The 20,907-nt window shown below is 39.4% G+C and overlaps 2 protein-coding genes across 3 annotated transcripts; one reads left to right on the top strand and one right to left on the bottom strand.

The window, feature by feature from the left end:
* Positions 1–4,217: 4,217 nt before the first annotated feature.
* On the bottom strand, positions 4,218–10,805 carry klhl31 (kelch-like family member 31). The gene is made up of 3 exons (XM_077582147.1): positions 10,763–10,805; positions 7,767–8,969; positions 4,218–5,657 (listed from the first exon to the last, which is right to left on the bottom strand). Exons 2-3 carry the CDS (start codon positions 8,939–8,941, stop codon positions 4,922–4,924), a joined length of 1,911 nt encoding a protein of 636 aa, XP_077438273.1. The 5' UTR covers positions 8,942–8,969; positions 10,763–10,805; the 3' UTR covers positions 4,218–4,921.
* Positions 10,806–12,999: 2,194 nt separating this feature from the next.
* On the top strand, positions 13,000–19,577 carry eloal (elongin A, like). Of its 2 annotated transcripts, XM_077582109.1 has the most exons (11): positions 13,000–13,149; positions 14,802–14,858; positions 14,939–15,051; positions 15,135–15,975; positions 16,044–16,143; positions 16,225–16,389; positions 16,469–16,566; positions 16,909–17,089; positions 17,173–17,287; positions 19,079–19,182; positions 19,354–19,577. In XM_077582109.1, the coding sequence occupies exons 1-11, from the start codon at positions 13,072–13,074 to the stop codon at positions 19,413–19,415; spliced, it is 1,914 nt and encodes a 637-aa protein (XP_077438235.1). In that variant the 5' UTR covers positions 13,000–13,071; the 3' UTR covers positions 19,416–19,577. The 2 variants fall into 2 exon arrangements, with proteins under 2 accessions (XP_077438235.1, XP_077438236.1); XM_077582110.1 differs by lacking the exon at positions 14,939–15,051 and having other exon boundaries at positions 15,853–15,975.
* The last annotated feature ends 1,330 nt before the right edge of the window (positions 19,578–20,907 follow it).

Raw genomic sequence — 20,907 nt, 5'->3', positions numbered from 1 at the left:
GCCATGAATTTATGAAAACAAACAAAATCTCAGAGCAAATGCCGTAAAAAAAAATCTCTCCAAAAATGTATCAGACAAATGTTCTGGGAAAAAAGGCAGCTAAAATTTATCCAAAACAGAAGAGTGCATGATAAAATGATTAGTAATTCTTGCTCAGGAGGAAGGGGTGTGGCGTACAAGATAAGCAAGATCAGGTGAACGTATTAAGATAAGACAGAGGACTCAAATATCCACACACAAACACAAGACTCCAAATAAGTCAAACTTCCAGGCATACAGTATAAACAAATACAAACACAACACATAAAATACTTAACCCAGACAATCCCACACAATCATCTTATAATAAACTTGGTACAAAGGTGAATTGTAAACCTCTGCAGCTTTTTTTTTTTTTTTTTTTAAGGGGGAAACAGGGGTCAGTTAACAGAGCGTGACTCAAGTCAAGTCAAGTTTGAGAGAGCCAAATGAATGCCTCTGTTCAATAAGATTGAATTCCTCTGGTTCAAGTTTCAAGCCCTGAAGCCTGAGTTTTCATACTCTTTAAGACAAATGCTTTGAGTTTTTCCAGCCGTTTTTCAGTTCTTTCCTGACAGCCTTGATATAAGCTAAAAGATGGGAATTCAAATAGGCATACCACATTATTTCAATGTACATGCAAATAAAACTGGTCTAACCACATCTCTACGTTGAGCCAGAACACAGTGTCAGATAGTGTACCCATACAGTATTTGCATTTGTTCATGCAATTTGTTAAAACACATTCCCAAACACAACATAAATGATAATAGAAGTGGTATAGTGGTACGCCTGACTTGTCTCTATATGCCCTGAGAATGACAGCGAACGAGTACAGAGTTGTAGTCTGCCTTTGGCTGGAAGTTATCTGGGATAGTTTGCAGCTCCCAGTAGGCTAACCCTTAATGGGATAAATGCTATTTGAAAAAAAAAAAAGAAAAAAGAATGGCTTATACAAATTATGATTAAAGGGGAAGTACCCCCCCCCCCAACCCCTCCAAAAAAAACCCAATAAATTCTTGACAATATGTTCTATGCAGCACCACTAATCTAGATAGGGTATTCTGGTTAATATTGTGTTAGTGGAATATGAGTTAAGCAGCTGTTTTTATCAATATCAGAAGGCAGCCATTTTGCGACTTAACTGCCGAGTGAAAATGACATCACAGTTGCTCAGGTCTCAGGTAACGACCAAACACAGCTCAGCTTTAGAAAACAGATGAGCTGTGATTGGTCGTTGCCTGAGCACTGATCAACTGTGATGTCATCTGCAGTGGACAGCAAGTGGCAAAATGGCAGCCCCTTGAGATGGATAGAAACAGCTGGATTTTGCCGCATAACACATATTCCACAAATGTAATATTAATCATAATGTCATGTTTAGAGCAGTGAGGTCACATATAACATATCATAGTCAAGAAATATTTAAGATTGACTTCCCCTTTAAATGTTAAACAAACCTAGTTCGAACCCTTATTATGCACATTAGCAAATCTTGTGAGAATCAGATATATGTTATGTTTTTTTTTGGGTGTAATTCCTCTAGAAGAGGGAAAATGGGACTTAGTGTTTATACAAACTTTACTAGTCCGAAAATGGTCATAAAATGTTCTGACAATGTCTTTATAAGTTTCTTACAACTACACATAAACCATTGCTGAGTAGTCTTAAGATGGTTTCTCAATTGCATTTCAAACTACTGTATTCCTGAATTCGATTTTAAACTCATTCAAACCTAAAAATGTGTAAAAACTTTTTTTAAATACTTTGTACTTTATTCCCAATTATTTATTTATTTTTTTTACATTTTTTAATGTTTTTTTATGCAAGAGCATACAGAAAGCTTTGATGCAGCTTCTGACATGAAGAGGTGGCTGAAAGCAATGGTAGTTATTAAAAAAATCGACCAGCAGATGGCAGCAGAGTATAAGAGATCAGCCAGGGCCATGTTGCCACAAGCTCTTTTTGTCTGTGTCTTCACTATGTATGTGAATATTGCCGAAACTTAGCTATATTCTAATGCTAATTGCTGCAAAACGGAAACAGATAGATATATAAGTTGTTTTTTTCCTGATGAAATAAGAGACTCTAATCTTTCTTTTGTAGGTTCCATCTTTTTATACCAATAGAACACAATATTCTGTGGGCCTTGCAAAATCTGTCAAAATCCATCAAAACAGCCGCGAGCAAAGGGGGTTGCTTCAGTGAAAATGACTGTGAGTGAATGAGCTAATAACCTTCATTTATGGCAACATTTACCATACATTATTGTAAGCTCAAGGTGGGCGACAAAGGTGAATAAATACAATGACCTGGCTCACCACTATCGGGCAGAATGTTGCTCGTTGGTCATAAAGGTATCTTGCCTCATCGATGGAAAGTAACCTGCAAAATATAATAAACCTTTTAAAGAAGGACGTTTATGGGGCACGATTAAAGCGTCGCCGCCAGCAGACTAGATTGCGCCTTCTTATCTGTGATTGATAAAAAGCAAAGGGCTGTTTGTTTTGTCGCTTCGGCTGCATTGACATGCTCGCTACCTGCAGGCAGCAGTTGCCCATCCCGAAGCCCATGGCATCCATGTAGATGTGGTCGAGCAGAGCTGCCCTTGCCGACTCCCCATCATCTTCAGGAAACTCCTCCACGAATGGGGATGGCGTGCACTTGTCTTTGAAAACTGAAAGACAATTTTGGTTGTTTTAGAAGTGGGATCAAAAATAAATTCATTGGTACATGACAGACACATACTTGGTACATTGATTGCAACTTTCTCTCCTCGTCTGTGTCGTATGTTCCTGGTGAGGGTGCTGAAAAAGCAAGTCCACAAAAAGTATGCACGACGTCACACATGTATTCATTCGTTATTAAGTAAAAGTAATACAAAGTATTAAGTGAGTCGGTGCTTACCTGAATCTTGGGTGTGTGTTAATGGCTTCATCAGGGAAAAACAGTGACTTTGACGCTCCGCTATCAACAAGTGTTGGCGGGTATTCGGGCTGCGTAAAACCAAGACAACCCAGCCTAATAGGCAATGACAAAAGTGCAGCATTGTAATGTTTTTTTTTTTTCATACTGTGCATGCTGCACTCGTAGAAATATTTCAAGCCTAATTTAAGTTTTTTTTTACACGACAAATTCCCCTTTTTTGGGGGGATAATTTTAACACAAACCTACTAAATTAACCTTATATGACACATATTCATTAGTCGAATAAAGCCTATTTATTTGAAATGCATAATCCTCAGGTTTATGTATTTAGTGGTCGAATAAAGTATCATAACTCTAAATTAATGACAGCATTTATTTAAAATACATAAAGGATATTGTTTGAATTGCAAAATATTCAGATTACCTATACACGATAAATAGCATATTGTCGCTGCTATGTGAAAAACACTTACGTCCATTTTTTCCCCATTTTAAAAAAAACTTTTTTATGTTTTTGGGATAAAACTGAATGCAGACGTCTCAAAATGTAAAACTAAAAAAAAAAGTAATTATACTTTATTAATACTAAATACATACACCTGAGGATTATGCTTTTCAAATAAATAGGCTTTATTAGACTAATGAATATGTATCGTGTAAGGTTTATTTGGTAGGTTTGTAAAAAAAAAAAGAAGAAAAGAAGTAAATGGCAATTTGTTATGTAAAAAAATTACATAATTATTAAGATGGGCTTGAAATATTAGTGTGAGTGTGTTCAGCGCAAATATGAGAAAAATAACCAACTTAAATGCCATGTCCAGATGCAGACTCCCAAAATCTGTGAAAGAGTTTCTAAAGTGAGTTTATTACTAAATGTAACTAATATTCAATTGTGCTATTCACAAATAAATCCACTCCCATATCAATCTATGATATTTATGCGTTTACGTTTGTTGAAACAGAGCCTTTAGTTAAAATTCCCATTGGTTAAAATAGCTGCACAAAATAGTTAGATAGTAGCACGTATTGCACAACAAACACTTAATACTTGGATTTTTATTTGATTTGTTTTAAGGGATATGCAATATCAGTATCTGGCCGTTACATATATACATACATTCTAAATAATGAAATCAATACAAGTTTAATAAATGACGACAACAGTCCTGTGAACATGTTTAATCTTTAATAAGAAAAAAAAAACATGAGCAACCAGGGAAATCATTTAAATTCCAAAGCTAGCTCAGGCAGAAATATTTGTCTCCAGTTATAACATATATATATATATATATATATATATTTTTTTTTTACAAAAAACATTTCCGAATACATTCAATCCCCATCCTTGCAACATTCTTCAACAGAACCCGTTTAACCCCCTCACTAACTGAGTGTTTATGACATGACCGCTGAATGCTGAGATCGCTGTGGAGTTTGTTAAAAAACACTCATCATAAACACCTACTCCTGGTGGGTGTTATTCCAGCATTAATTCCAACTACTTATGCTGTTCAAGTATCCCGGAATCACAGTAGCTCCATAGTCTCCATAAACTATCCTTTGAAATAAATATTGGCGTGTACATCATTGGGCAAATAAAGGCAAACAAATGTCTTTACAACATAACTTTAATTTAAGTTTTAAAGACAACACAATGAGGGCAAATTAAATGCTAACATCTGAATTGGCCCCATAGAAAATGTTCTGCCTAATAAAAAGCGAATTGTGATGGATATATGGATATAGCCATGCCCAGATTGTCTGTATCATAAACATAATGAATCCCTAATGATGCCAAATATGAACATCCAGCTGCCAAACTGTTATTTTAAATGCCTCAGATTGCACCTCTCTTAATGTTAAAGACCCTATGAAAAATCTTTCTAGTGATCACAACATGCAGTTATTAGATGCAAGGCCCAAAAACCAGACAACCTGAGGCATGTAAATTACATCATCATGAGGATCTCACTGCTTACATACTGACTGGTGCAGATGACACCGAGCTGGCTCTAGATTCTCGTGTTGTTTTTCGAGTGGGGATAGTAACGACGCAACATGAAATGCCAACTGTAGCTTCAGGTAACTCGTCGTCCTCAGTCCATTCATTGAGGTCAGCATTGTACACCTGAATGCACTTCTTGTATTTCTTCTCACCCTCATTCCAGCCCCCGAGGAGATATATCTTGCTGTTCAAAACGGCAATGCCGGCCGTGCTCACACCCATGTGAAGAGGAGCGCAGTAGCTCCACTGCCCGGTGTGAGGGTTGTAGCACTCCACAGGCAGGACATCCACCCTCTCCCCACGACCTCCCAGCTGACTGCCACCGATGACGTAAGCGCGATCTCCCACTGTGGCAGCGCAGTGCCAACCACGAGGCGAGCTCAGACTATTCTTATCCTGCCAGCAGTCGGTAGACGGGTCGTAAGAGCACACGGCCCTGGAGTAGGCGTTGTTGATGTAACCTCCCGAAACGAGGATCTTTCCGTTAATGACTGAGCTAGCGTGGCAGCAGCGGGGCACCTCCATGGGCTCTTTCATCTGCCACTGGTTGGAAGATGGCACGTAGCACTCCACCGATGCCTGGACACCGTCAGTGTTACGCCCGCCGACAGCAAACAAAAGGCCATTGAAGGTGCTGAGACTGAAGTGGGTGCGCCTTTGGATCATGTTGTTCAGGTGAATCCAGGTGTTAAAGCGGGGGTCATACCTTAAGAATGTGAAGATGGTTAATATTTGAAACAGTCCTCCAATTAATATGACTACATACAGTAGTTTTGAAATGTGCCAAATTACAACCAAGTGTTATGCATTGTAGTTTAGCGACCTCTATCGGCCATGTAATTGTGTGTAAAGTGTAATTACTGGGATTCAAACCCGGGCAGTGAGGTCGAAAGACGAGTGTCTATCCGACTGAGCTAACAGGCCACTAATTATTTTCGTGTTGACTATGTGTTTTGTAATAGTCAACTATACTACAACCTCAGCCTCTTACTAACCCCAACCATTAGTGTCCTATTTAACTGAGTCAAACCCAAAAATGTATAAAATAAGTTTATTAATACTTTGTCCTTCACTCCCAAAAACGTATTTATATGTTTTGTTTGTTTCTTGTTGTTTTAATGCTAGACCATATAGAAGGCTTTGATGCAGCTTCTGACCTGAAGATGTCGATTAAAGCAAAGGTAGTTATTACAAAACGGCAGCAGAGTATAAGAGATCAGCCAGGGCTATGTTGCAACAAGCTCTTTTTCCCAGTGTTTTCAACAGATTTGTGAATAATGATGAAATTGAGCTATATTCTAATACTAATTGCTGCAAAACGGAAACAGATAAAAATAAACTTTTTTTCCCAAGAAAAGAAGATACTCTAATCTTTCTTTTGGGAGGTTCCATGTTTTTATAGCAATACAATACAATATTCTGTGGGCCTTGGAAAATTAGTCAAAATCCAGTAAAACAGCCAGGAGCGAAAGGGGTTGCTTCAGTGAAAATGGCTGGGAAAGTTAAAGACGTAACGTGCACAAACCTCACTGGAATCCTAATATTAACTCAAACCATTAGTCCCGGTGATGAAAAATTGACATACATATCAACACTAAAAAACAAAATAATAAGAGGTCTGTTCGCTCATTACGTTCGTCTTCCTATAGATATCTATAAAGACTAAATGTCTTATGGCACAGACTCCAATGTCCGCACGGGGTTGGGGGGGCATCTTCTCACAGGCAGGCAGTCTAATCTGTTGTATTGACTGTGAGCGAAGGTGAGTGATCTGAACAAACGTAAACTTACACACTGTTTGCTTTCACAACATCCAAAACCTGCAGGACTCTGGCCCTCAAGGACCGAGTGTGCCCACCCCTGGTTTAGAAGCTCAGTCATCTGGGATGGACTTAGGGTCATGCCGCTTCTCCTCCACGTTGAGAGGAGCCAGCTGAGGTGGCTCAGGCATCTCGTTTGGATGCCTCCTTGGAGAGGTGTTCCTGGCATGTCCCACCGGCGGGATGCCCCGGGGACTACCCAGGACACGCTGGAGAGACTTTGTCTCTCTTCTGGCCCGGGAATGCCTTGGGATCCTGCCGGAGGAGCTGGTTGAAGTGGCTGGGGAGACGGAAGTCTGGGCTTCCCTCCTAAAGCTGCTGCGACCTGACTCCGAATAAGTGGTAGTAAATGGATGGCTGGATGGATGCAGCATAATAACTACACTTATAAACTAAACTGCTCATAATCAGTTGATTTTTGGTAAACCGCTATTTTGAGTTATTTAAAAGAACGTGTAGGATAAAAACACAGTAATGAATGAAAGGCGGAGTGAGGTAACTGTGGCAAGATGGCCGCCCCGTGCAGATGTTCGATTCAATTGGCCAGTAACGCGGATGAGACATCTAGACTTTGCAGCCTGATCATCCTGGACAGGTGATTACCACATTTGCGGTCATTCCCTTCTCAAAGTTTCTCATTTTTTGCCTGTTCTTTTTTTGGGGAGTTTTTCCTTGCCCTCTTGTGATTCGATTAGGTGATGTCGTTGATATTTGTCAACTGCGGGCATGTGAAGCCCTTTGGGACTCCTGTGTGATTAAGGGCTATGTGTCTTCCGGCCAGACAACCCTGGTTCGAGTCCCAGTAACTCCAAGTTACGGTTCAACCCCCCCCCCCCCCCCCCCCGCTATTTACTGTACATGGTTGGAGATCGCTAAACTACGATACGTAACACTTGGTCATATTTTGGTGCATGGTAAAATGACCAATATGGTCGTATTGTGTAGGAGGACTTACAAGCCACCATGATAAATTGCGACTTAAGTTTTGTTTTTACCTGCAGAAGTTGCTGACGGCATGCTTGGCCTGGTTCCTTGCATCATTCTGGTCCTCACCTCCTGCCACATACAGGAAGCCATCCATCATTGCTACACACTGATTAAAGCTCTTTGCCGGCATTTCTGTCAGCCGATTCCACACATTGTCGACGTCCCTGTAGAGGACATCCTTGCTGAGAGATTTCTCCGTCAAGGCAGGGCGTCCTCCGACCGTGAGTAACACCTTGAGACCACCGCGTACTTTTGTTCTACGTGACTGAAGGATATTCTGTTGGTACGGCAGCAGGTGGTAGTTCATGGCGTCCACGAGGAGACGGTGGCACTCATGGTCTTGCATCATTCTCGGCACACTCTGGATGTGGTTAACCAAGTCTTGAGCTGAGATTGTGCCGAAGCGGATGTGAGTTAGGAGATCAGCAGCGTACTTCAACCTCTTTTGGTCAAAGTCCAACCATTTCATGCCGATCTGGAAGGCCGTGACCTCAGATGGAAGCTGCAGGGAATCATCCGAGAGGAAGTCGCTGATCTGCTCGTAGGTGAGCTTCAGGAACTGCTCCATCTCTGAGAACTCAATGAAGTTCTCGCGCATGTACTTTTGCGCAGCCGCCTTGGTTTCTTTTAGATCGTAGGCGTCTGCGATGTTGGCCACGTACATGCAGTTCTCAACGCTGAGCTCCTGCATGAGGAAATCACTGCACATCTTCACTAGAGTGCCAATCTGCAGGAGCATAGCCGCGGCAATGGTGCTACCGATGCCGTAGAGCGACAATGTGAGCTTTCCAGAGTACGCATATGTGATGCTTGTGGCAAGACCCACAGGTGAGAGGTCGTTCAAGTCAATCTTCTGCAGCGTTGAATCCTTTTTCAAGATGTTGCGGATGTACTCGCTGCAAGAGGCCATGACGACCTTGTGGACGTCAAAGGATTTTGACTTGGTGGAAACTGTCAAATCACAGAGGAAATTGTCGTGCCTCATGGTGCTCAGACCCTCCAGGAGGTTGGGGGCATATACAGAATCTGTAACCTCGGTTGAAATGCAGCTGAAGCCATTGGCGCCCTCCAACAGTGCATTCAGCCCTTTGATCTTGTTGACAGGGCTGTCCTCAACCATGATTGTCATCTCATTGATGTCTCCTTTATTCTTCTTGGTCATTTTGTTCTTTTTGGGAGCCATGGCTGAAGCAGCAGAGCACAACCCAGACCTTTTGAAAATATAAATACAGCTTGTCACATTTGGACAAAAAAAAATGCTTTTGTGCTTTAAAAAGGAAGCCAACCTTAAACATTCCTTGACAATAATATGTTATATGTGACCTCACTAGTCTAAACATGACATTCTGATTAATATTAAACTTATGGAATATGAGTTAAAGCACCACTGATTTCACACCCATCAGAGTGGGGTGAAATTTGTTCTCCACATTTGATCCATCCACTGAGGGAGTGGTGAGCAGCAGCATGGGCTAGCGTTCGGGGATCATTTGGTGATCTAACTCCCTAATTTCAAACTGTAATGCTGAGTGTCAAGCAGGGAGGTAAATGGGTCTCATTTTTATAATCTATGGTATGACCCTGCCAGGGATTGAACTCAGGACCTCCCAGTCTCAGGGCCAACACTCTACCATTAGCCTACTGAGCGGGTCCACTATAGGCCACTGAAGGAAAATCCAGACATTTTTATCAATCTCAGGGGGAGGCCATTTTGTCACTTGCTGTCGACTGAAGATGACATCACAGTTGCTCAGGGCTCAGGCGACGACCAATCATAGCTCACTTGTTTTTTGAAGCTGAGCTGTGATTGGTTGATACCTGAGACCTGAGCAACTGTGTCATTTTCACTAGTGTTGTTCCGATACCGGTATCAGGAGAGGCCCCGATACTGCATAAAAACAGTGGTATCGGCATCGGCAAGTACTACCAAGTAACATGCCAATACCATTATTTACAAAGCCAATATAGGATTTTGGATGCAGCATCTTGTGTCTTGTTTATGCATGACATTCACTGATGTGTAATGTGTTCACTGCATGCCGAGCCAAGATATCCTATTGGCCCTTAAATGCTCTGAACCAATGGCAGGGCAGCATTTTCATGTTGAAAAAAACCCCCCTAGGTATCGGTACTGTATCAGCATCAGCCGATACTGCAAAACTGGATATTGGAATCGGTATTGGGGGCCAAAAAACGATATCGGAACAACACTAATACTTGACAGCAAGTGGCAAATAGACCTCCTTCTGATATTAATAAAAACTGCTGGATTTAGCTGCTTATCTTTATTCCACTAACACAATATTGACCAGAATATTTAGACTAGTGGGGCTGCATAGAACATATGGTCAAAACTAAATTTTATTTGGTTGACTTCCCCTTTAAATTAGATTGACCAAAAGGAAATTATCACTCACGGACATCATCTCTCTGTCACATTCATCAAACTAACCTCATTAAAATATTACAATTGTTCTTTGAAAAAGTATCTTTGGACGCAAACAGAGACTGACACCTTTGAAGCATGTGTTGCGCCAGGTGATGCGGGAGCTAGTGAGCGCGTCAACACAGCCCTCGTTGCATCTGTCACATTTTATCAGCAGTTTGTCCAGGAATAGCACACACTGCAACGTCTCACCCATGATGTTCCTTTTATAGACTTTGAGGCACCAGCACCAGGCCTCGTGTGCTCTCAGACTATTTTGGTTCAATTTAGAATTTCAATATATCAGTTGAAACTTGTATTAAATGACTTTTTAGTCAGCACAATTTACAGAACTTTAAAACACAATGACTCTAAATACAATCTACTTACCACACTGTCAGTATAACATTGTGTAAAACTCTTTGTAATAGTTGAACAACTTCAAGCATGTCATCCAAACGCCAAAGCCCAAATAAAAGGGAAAACAATATATTTTCCACTATTGAAGTTAGACTATACATCAAACATGCTAGCATGGACTTTACAATTAGCACTAATTTGCAAATAAATGCCAAATACCTGAAGAATGAAGTTGAGGCTGGGGGGAAAAGGCGCTTGTGCCTCCACTTACTGGAGCAGAAGAAAGAGACCAGAAGTCACCCACGCCGAAAGAGAAATCCTAACTAGCTCCTCCTCTAGGGAAGTGGATGCCAATCACACATTGTGAAATGCATGTGGCAGGGGGTACCCACCCCAAAAACACCAACTGAGCCTTAGGTCTCACTTTTAGATAATACTGTAGTTTTTAATTAGTTGATGTCAACATTCTGGCTCCGACTTCCAGAGTATCGTTGATGTGCCATCATGGGAAGAGCTTAGGTTGTGGGATGCCGAATAACAAACATTGTCTATTTTTTATCTGCAGTTTTCCAGTCTGAAACAGCATCAAGGTATTTGTGTGTGGATACATTTTTAGCAGTGGGTGAATGAATGGTCACATACTAAATGGGCAAAAGTATTGCGACACTCCTCTTAATTAAATAATAATCCATCATTATTGATATGAAATGTTATACAGTAGATAGAATGATAAAGGCCTAGATATAATATAATAAAGATTCATTTTCCGTAATAAATATTGAACAAGTAAATGAATTATTATATTATATTGTTTTAAAATGAATTACATTGCATTAAAGATATTTTTGTGCCACAACTCATGAATTATGTCTTGTGTTGAAATTCAAACAACACCCAGGAAACGGATAATCATTTTTCTCTATTGGCGCAATGCGCCATGGGATGTATATATTGCTTGGCTTGTGGTCTAATAACAATACTGTATGTTGAACACAAATTTTTAATTTGCATTGTGGGATACATTGAATGCACTATATAGGGCATGACCAATACTCATAACACATTTAAACAGCGCTACAAAATGGTGAATTCACTATATAAGCACTCTGGAGTGGATAGAGAGTGATTTAGAACTGTGGTTCTCAAATGGGAGTACATGTAACCCTGCACTCAAGGGGATACGCACAATTTAAAAAACAAAACAAAAAAACTGTAGCATCCATGCAAAAATGCTTTAAAAATAATGATTAAATTATGTAAATATTCCAATAAAATGTATGTTCATAAAATAAATGTTATTTAACTTCATTGACCTAAACAACCCGAGTCTCCCCATAGCAGAAAGGTTCAACCCAACCTGTCATGTGCTACCTACCATCACATGTCAATCATTTCAAAACTTTATTAAAAATTAAGTTAGTGATTTATTTTTTAGATCATTACTATGACCCCAATGGATGACAGGTAGTGTGCACAAATCTTTACAATGAATGTAATTCATTCCCCCCCCCCCCCCCTCTCTTTTTGATTTATATATTTTTATTTCCAAAAAGTTCAAGAGAGACCACTGTGCAAATGAAGTTCTTAAATGTAATACATTTTTCAAGATTGGCACAACACTCTATTTTACGTGTTTTCTTTTTTTCAATCAAAACTTTGCATTGGTTAGGGAGTAATTGGGTGGGAAAAAAATATTTCACCGGGGGTAGGCCTACATCACTGAAAAAAGGTTGAAAACCACTGATTTAGAACACAGCCAGAGTGTCATCTTCTGCAGATGACAACAGAGATACAGTGTGACTGGAGGAGTCACAGAAAAACATCCTAGAAAATTTATTGGTTGATTCAAGGATCAACTGAATTTTCCCATTTAGCTCCTTGTTACAGCAAGTTGTGCAAAAATAAAATGATGAGCTGGACATTGGTTGGGTGATAGATTCACTAGCTTTATTTTAGACAAGGTTAACATAAGGTTATAGTTATAGTTTCACCCAAAAGACAAATGTACATTTATAATTATTTGTTAACAATAGGCACCAGGGAAGAAAGTGACTATTACTGACCTTGAACTCAAAATAAAACAGAAATTATACCCCCCCCCTTTTTTTTAATTTTATTTCCTTAAAAGAAACTAAATTAATCCATTAGAACCAGTTGGAGAGGAGGTGAATTCAAGTGGATGTCGTTTATAATTGAACAGAGAAGATCACAATCGCATTTAAACTTCTACCACCCTGACGTATTGTGACGTAATGATGAAATAGCACTCTATAGCGCGCGAAGTGTGTACTGTGTATTATTGAATACTGGGGTGAAGTCCTCCCACATTTTCTTAAGTACGTTTCAAATGCCACATGCATCAACATAAACTAATGACGTCATATTAACGCTTCCTCATATGTGACGTCACGACTAAACCTACTTTACCACAGGGCCCTGAAGTGGCCGTCACCACTTCCATTGCTGATAATTAGCTCGCCAGTGCGTCAGGTGTGTGCGCTGTGGACGCTCACACATGCCGCACAGTGATGGCTGGAAGCTCGGACGTGGTGAAGAGAGTCTTACGCTTCAAACTTCAACTATCAGACACTGCGCAGTCTGCCACGGTAGCGAACACTTTATTCTTCCTATACACGCGTTGGCTACATCAAACTCATCATACATTTATTCAGCGCTCTATCGACACTTGATCGTGATGAGTTCACTGACGCTCTGTCATCACAGCTTCAATTAAGATAGAAAAAAAATCCTTGTGTGTACCAGGCCTTACGTTTAACTCAATCTCGTACTGGAGTTAATTATTGTTTATAATAATAAACAGTTAAAAGGCTGGCATACAACCTGCTTCCGGCGTAGTAGCTGTTTGCACTTTTTTCTCTCTAAATAAATTAGTTTTGGAATAGTCACTGAGAAATTCTATTTAAAAAAATCCTGTGAAGACTCTTTTGAGATTAACCCCTGGGCGTTATTTGACCATTTTTTTGTTGGTTCTGACCAAGCCATTTCAAAATAAAATAACGCCCAGGGGTTAAGGGCTATATATATATATATATATATATATATATATATATATATATATATATATATATATATATTAAAACTTGACTTGATAAACTTGACATGAAAACAGAAAAAACATTTGCAGACTGATTTCAAATTAGAGAATAGCTCATTAAAAGCTTCTGTTTTGAAATATGGGCACTGTTTCCAAAATAAATGTCTAGATTAACATCACCTGGAGAAAACTTCTAAAATTTTACTTTTACGGTTTATTCAGCTAAAAAGAACCGGTACATTGTGTGTGTATAATCCTTTTCAAATCAATGTTGATGACACACATTTGGCTAATGTTTTTTATCATGCGCACAATTTTGTCACTGTATTCCTTATTATTTGTAAGTTACTTTAGGTATTTATAAGTGAGTATATTAACCCAGAATAAAAGAAAATCTAGGTATTAACCTAAGGTATAAACCACTCACTCAACAACAAGGTCATAAAATCAAACGACTCTCATAAATAAAGACTCAGTGAACCTTAAGTGCATCAGTAAGTAGTTTGACCACACATACAGTGATAACATTATGTCCCAGTTACCTATCTGAATGGAAGTAGAATTTGTTGTTTACTGTGTTTATTGTACTTAAATGTCATGAAAAATATTTTAGATTTAGAGATTGATCATACTCGATGTCACAGAACAATTTCCTTAGTACAGTAAAAGGGTCTACTATAAAAAATGGTAAGGAGTTGAGTCACTGCTATGCATGTGGCTGCCTCACTAATGGTGTTGTCAGGTTACGTAAATGGGACGTGGTTTGCTGCTAAAAATGGCTATGCCTCCAGTTGTTCAGTTTATGACTGCTGTCTATCATTTCTGATAGACAGTGTTTAGGCCTCTAACAATGACGACTAATACAGTATTATACTAAATACGTCAAAATTAGATCATAAATGCTTAGTTTAGAGTCACATACTATGTGTAAAATGTGGATAAAATGTATAGCAAAGGGCAGAGGGCTTGTCCATTTATAGCTGGGAGTAAGAGGGCGTGAAAGGTTCCCTTACATGGCTTCAGCTACGAATGCATAATCAGCAACTGTGGGCCGTGGCAATCCGAACCCCAAGATGCCATATTTGGCGTGTGATGTTATTTGGTGTCATGTTTTGTTCGCTTTTCTGTGTTCAGTAACATGAAGTGTTTCTCGTTTAGTGTTTGTTTAAGTTACAGTTTGCTTCTTTATAAATTGCCTTTCAGGTTGTCAAAATCCTGCAGAAGCTCAACAATCTAGACATCACCGTCAATGTTCTTGCTGTAAGTGGCGAATGTGACCATATTGGTATGCAAATTTGTTTTCATCTTCCATTCATTTATGAGTGCTCTCTATGAATTAGGAAACTGGAATTGGTAGAACTGTGAATTCCTTTCGCAAGCACAAAGAAGCGGGAGAATTAGCCAAGTCTCTGGTCAAAGGTTGGAAGAAATTAATCCCCAAGAAGTCAAAGAGGTGGGCATCTTTCCCCCCCTGATTGAATACAATACAATTCACATGGTTTGTTGAGTTTTGACATATTCATCTCCTGAATGCAGTCATACAGAAGATGGAAACATATCAGACAGTTTGTTCACCAAAGAACAAACCGTCAGTGACCAAAATAGCCCCAAAAATGAAGGCCATACAGTGGACGATTTCAACAATAATACATTAACCCCAAATAGCAAGAGTTTGGAACAGTTGACTGAAAAATGTCATACTGAGAAAAAACATGAAGATTATAAAAGAAAAAAGGAAAAGTGTGAAACCAGAGACAAAGATGACCCTTGGAAATTGGGAAATGGAATCCTGAGTTTAAAAAATAATATTCTCCAGAACAAATGTGATCGTTCTGTTTCCAAACACAAGAAAAATGGGGACTGTAAATCCAAGCCTGACTGTCAGGTACAAGACAACAATGGCTTAGATTGTGGGGGCTCGTATTTAGAAAGAAAGAAAGACAAATCAAAAAAGAAGTCAAAGCCATCAAAGGAACCCCCACAGGACTGGAACGAAACCTTCTCATCTCGTGACAAACACTCAGAAAAGTCCCCTAACTTGAATGATGTACAACATGACAGATCATTGGGTTTATCAAATAACTCTGGCAGCCGAAATAAGAAAAGGAAGAAACGAGAGAAAGAAAAGAAAGTTGAGTCTGAACATGATGAGGAACCCTCAAACAAAAAGGCCAAAATCCAACCAGAAAATAGTGAGAGTGAAATGGAGGAGCCATCCATGTCTTTTGAATCGTACTTGAACTACGACCAACAGGCCTTGAAGAAGAATGATCGATCCAGAGGAAAGAAAACATCCAAAAGGCCCAAGACGGTGATAAAGGAGCTGCCTCTTGTAAAACCCATCGAGTCCCAGAGGATGCCCGTTTCGCCCAAAAAGGTTCTTGAGTGAAAGTGAACATTTTGCTTCCGAACGACTGGCTAAACTTTGATTAACTTGGATTTTAGATGCTTATGGAATCTCCAAAGGACCTGCTTCACATTCCATTACCTGCCTTTCTACCGGAATGTGACAAAGCATCCACTTTTGACTACCTTGAGAGGAGAGGTACAGTATGTCCAATAAACAGAACAGATGCATTCTCACTTATTAATATGAACTAACTTAAACTTTTTTTTATTGTTCAAGTTGAGAAAGAGCCTGATTTTGTGGATCTATCTGAGGACACATGCTTCACAGGCCAGCGACTAAATAACAAAATGCAGGTCTACTCGGGAGCCAAGACGGTCTTTCTCCCTGCTATGATGAGCTTGTACCAGCAGTGTATCCGCACGCTGCAAAACAATATTAACTGTGAATGAGGCCTACCATTTTTGTTTTTCCATTTTTCAGATGTTTTGAGGTTCTGTTGGTCTCATTCTCTTTTTGTCAGTGCTTTATGAAACTGGCGGAGTCCCATTTGAAATCCTTGAGCCGGTGTTGGAAAGGTGTACGTCGAAGCAGTTGCTGCGTATTGAGGAATGCAATCCGGTAGGAATACATTAAGAACAGCTCTTAAAATTAAACACACCTGTCAAAGCCTCTCCTATAGGTTATATTATGAACTTAAAATGACGCTTAAAAACAAAAAATCAACGTTCATCCACTTACCTGAGTGCGTAGTCCACATAAATCTCATGACTGCACAGTCTTCTATTGCTGTCGCACAAGAGGACACAAAAGCCACAATGACCTCATAATTATTGTGTTGCATTTATGGGGCCCTGTAGAATTTGACTTTGCTATATATTATCATTATCATTTGTTTAGTGATTTTTATTTTATTTTATTTTTTATGTTAATATACCATTTTATCTTCATTTATGTTTACAGATGTACATCGGAGTGACAGACCACCTGTGGGGGAAACACTGCCAGAGAGACTTCAAGGATGCCAAACTTCAGGAGTACGAATCATGGAAGGAAATGCACATCAGACTGTCCGAGGAGAGGGAAAGAAAATTCCAGACGCTGGCCAAAAAAATCATTTCAGATCATTCCAAGAAACCCAAAGGTGTGCACAAGATTTCCAAAATAAACACTTAAGGTTGAATAGTAAATAGACATCACTACACTCTCCCGTCCGTCTCTGTTGAGGTCGGCAAGTGAAGATGGCATTTATTCACACGGTTGCTAAGCCACCGAGAGACGTGCGTATCCAACAAGAAATCCATGGCACTGCGGTTAAGCAGCCTCAGCAGCCCAGGATCAGGTATGTGTTGACTCCTAATATATTTGTGACACCAACAGTAATGCCGTAGCTTAAAGTGGAAGTAAACCTTAAACATTTCTTGACAATAATATGTTATATGAGACCTCACTCGTCTAAACATGACATTCTGATTAATATTACATTTGTGGAAAATTAGTTATGCGGCAAAATACAGCCGTTTTTATCCATCAGAGGGGCCGGCTATTTTGCCACTCACAGCTCACGCGCTGTGATTGGTCGTTGCGGGAGCCATGAGCAACTTTGATGTCCTCTTCAGTTGACAGCAAGTGGCAAAATGGCCGCCCCCTGAGATGGATAAAAACGGCTAGATTTTGCTGCTTAACTCGTTTTCCAATGACACAATATTAGCCAGAATGCCATTTTTAGACTAGTGGGGCTGCATAGAACATATTATTGTCAAAACATTTTTGGGGGGTTGATTTTGCCTTTTAAGGCACCTAATTTCAAAGTCATAACTTAAAACATTGAGTAAACTCTGAGACAATTTGGTGTTGTGGCAGACATTTATTTTTTTCATGAATGACGCTGCTGCGGTTCAACATAGAGTGGATATAAAAAGTCTACACACACTGTTCAAATGCAGATTAAGTTAAATAATTTCAAAGAATGTTCTACTATTAATATGGCCTAAAACAACTCAAATGAATTTGAGAGGGTAAGTAAAAAATAAACTGAAACTGTTGTTGCACAAGTGTGTGCACACTAACTGAGGATGTGGCTGTTTTCCGACCATACTAATCATATTAAAACGTCACCTGCTACCATTTTGAGTGCTTCAGATTAACCTCAAAGTTCAGACGCTCTAATAGGCTTTTCCTGACTTTTTTTGTTTTGCTTTTTATCAGAAGTCTGAAGGTTTCGTGCTCCCGTTCAACCCGGGTTTCACTGAACCACAACATACAGTATATTCCCACATGCCTTTGGGAGAGTTCAAGTGATTATCTATGTGTAAGATAAGGTTTCTATGTACTTGCCACTCTACTCTGTAGCCCAGACATACAGTATAAAGAAGGGGGGAATTTTTGTCACAAGTCCTGAACAACCAGCACTTGCCAGAAATTCCTGCAGAACCTTCAGTTTTCTTCTAATATTTTCATCAATTCTTGAGGGGTGTCCAGTTCTTTATGCCACTCTGTGGTGCCTGTCTTCACTGTGTTCCGTCATATATTTAATGCCTTGGAAACTCTCAACCAACCATGGCTTTTGTGACTACAAATAATGTCATGAAAAGCCTACAAGAACATCTGAACTTTATTTGCAGTTGAATGTGACTGGTTAATTTTGAACAGTCACATTTCTAGCTATAAGACTTGAGCCACCACTTTTTAACTTTGAAAGATGTAATTTTATACCACATTCAAACATGATATGTAGACTTAATTTCCACTGAAAATGTAGAGTAGGTGTGTACTTGCCACACTAAGCAGCTTCAACGCCCTTCGATAATTATCCAAACATAACAAGTGTGCCTGATAGACTAGTTTTGCTGTTGTTATAGACAACCCTTGTCATCGATTGCCTAAAAGCATAATATGAGTTGAGTAATCCACTGTTGCCAAAGCAATAAGTATCAATGTGCTTATTTTTTTCCCCTTGTTTTCTGAAAATGTTGTAATCTGATACGGAGAATGAATGAATGGACAATTATGCTATTAGGCTTACGATGCATTGTAATGTGAGCTGTTGGTCGTGTTTTAATGAAGTTGTTGTTCATTGTAAGACACTTCTTGAATGTGGAGTTCTGAAAACGTGTACTTGTTCCATATACAGCATCAAGTCCCAGGAGAGTAGATCAAGGGTGAGCAATGAACCTGCAAAGAATATCAGCACCACCTCAGGGCCAAACAGCTCACAAGATCCTCGCAAGAAAACAAGTAAACTCACTTGTTTTTGGTGAAAGTTGTTGTAGCTTCTCAAAAGGAGTAGATTCATTTTATTCCGTGGTCAGGCTGTAGGTAATTTTAAATATTCAGTAGGATATACAGTTGACTGTAACGATGTTTATTATAGCTTGTATAAACTTTTGGTCATGTTTGTCAACATAGAGGTGGCTCCAATGATGGCAAAGTCCTTGAAGGCGTTCAAGAAGCAGCTGGGACGGCGATAAATCCATGCACTTGAATTATCTTGAACTTTGTTATTCTTCCAGGGTCATTTAAACTGTTCACCTTGGATTACTGTATGACAGCTAATGCAAGTGATAACTCTATTTCTCTGGAAATGTTAATTTTCTGCACGATTGACTAATAAACAGATATAAAATGCAAAACTGGTCCATTTTGGTGGGGTTAAAAACTTTGTAATTACAAAATGGGGTGTGGCTCCCTCTAGAGGAAGTGTTGGGAAATTGTTTCTCATACAGAGAGCAACACAACAACCAACCAATCACTTCTACGTTTAAATACTGTACTGCATAAACAGCACATGTTTAAATACATTTCAAATCTGGATCTCATGCAGATTTTTTGGGGGGAGTTCTTATAATCCATCTGCTTTCAACAGACAATCGTGCGAAAAGGACTTGCCAAATCATAGAGTTTGTTGTCTTTCTGATTCTCACTTTACAAGCATTCTTGTCTGTATGCATTTGGGCTCTGTTGGAACAACTGGGTGAGATGCTGGCACATTTCAAAGGTGTCACAACCTGTGATAGCCCACGGAGATGATAATTAATGTCTCCATGCGTCAGGAGAGCTGTTATGTCCTCAAATGTAAATTTCCAGATAGTATTATAATAGAGGTTTTTATAGAGGTGACTTAGGTTTTTACAACTATTCACTTTCATTTAGCACTGAATTATTGGACTAATTCCCGAATTCCTGGTGGGCATGATTGAGACTGAAATGAATGTACTTTATTAAAAAGTAAAAAAGGGCATGTGTGGCAGACTTACTAAAAAACTAAACAGACGACAGCCCGGGGCTCCCACAGCCCTAGATTCACTCGGTGGTGAACTGGTGTTTTTTTTTTTTTTGGGCGGGGGGGGGGGGGGTGTCTCTGATTATCTGTGATTTAATTTGAGATTATTCGCTGTATTCGTGAAAATCACTGTTAATCAAGATGGTCAGCTCACTAATCCGGCTCTTGCTTCACATCCTGAGGCGCTGTCTACATTATTTAATGTAATTATGCTGATGTGGCACCTACTATTTAGATCACTAGTCGGGACAAAATTAATGTTGGGTTGACGAGGTGGGCCATATCATCTTTACTCATGATGTCACACATTTAATCTGCTTGAATGAGATAAAATCCCAGGCAATAGAGGCAATGATGTTTAATAATTACATTGGCCTACTAGACCCATTTCCAGTGATCCAAGCAACAGCATGTCCCATGCTGCAATGTTAAATGATATAACAGTATAATAATCTCCCAAAACCAACCTTCGAGCCGAGTAAATCTCTGACAGTGTCAGTCAAAACGAAGTACGTCTATCATGTAATTTGTATAAAGTATATAAATAATATTTGTCCAAAGTAACAACACACACACAAAAGATTTTGGATGTTACAATTGTGATTTAGTATTTTACTAGTTGTATGGCTACTGCTGTGGCAAATTAGACTTTATTACTTGCTGCGGCCCAACAGCATCAC

The sequence above is a fragment of the Vanacampus margaritifer genome, chromosome 12 (genome assembly GCF_051991255.1).
Source record: "Vanacampus margaritifer isolate UIUO_Vmar chromosome 12, RoL_Vmar_1.0, whole genome shotgun sequence".
NCBI lineage: Eukaryota > Metazoa > Chordata > Actinopteri > Syngnathiformes > Syngnathidae > Vanacampus > Vanacampus margaritifer.
This window is presented reverse-complemented; position numbering and strand designations above follow the sequence as displayed.

What these genes read in the sequence shown, in the direction of transcription:
- eloal (XM_077582109.1), top strand. Translation starts at nt 13,072, where the DNA reads ATGGCTGGAAGCTCGGACGTGGTGAAGAGAGTCTTACGCTTCAAACTT. An exon ending in TCACCGTCAATGTTCTTGCT is followed by an intron (nt 14,859 to 14,938) that starts GTAAGTGGCGAA and finishes TCTATGAATTAG; the next exon opens with GAAACTGGAATTGGTAGAAC. An exon ending in TCATTCCAAGAAACCCAAAG is followed by an intron (nt 17,090 to 17,172) that starts GTGTGCACAAGA and finishes GTCTCTGTTGAG; the next exon opens with GTCGGCAAGTGAAGATGGCA.
- klhl31 (XM_077582147.1), bottom strand. Translation starts at nt 8,941, where the DNA reads ATGGCTCCCAAAAAGAACAAAATGACCAAGAAGAATAAAGGAGACATC. An exon ending in GCCGTCAGCAACTTCTGCAG is followed by an intron (nt 5,658 to 7,766) that starts GTAAAAACAAAA and finishes CACATTCTTAAG; the next exon opens with GTATGACCCCCGCTTTAACA.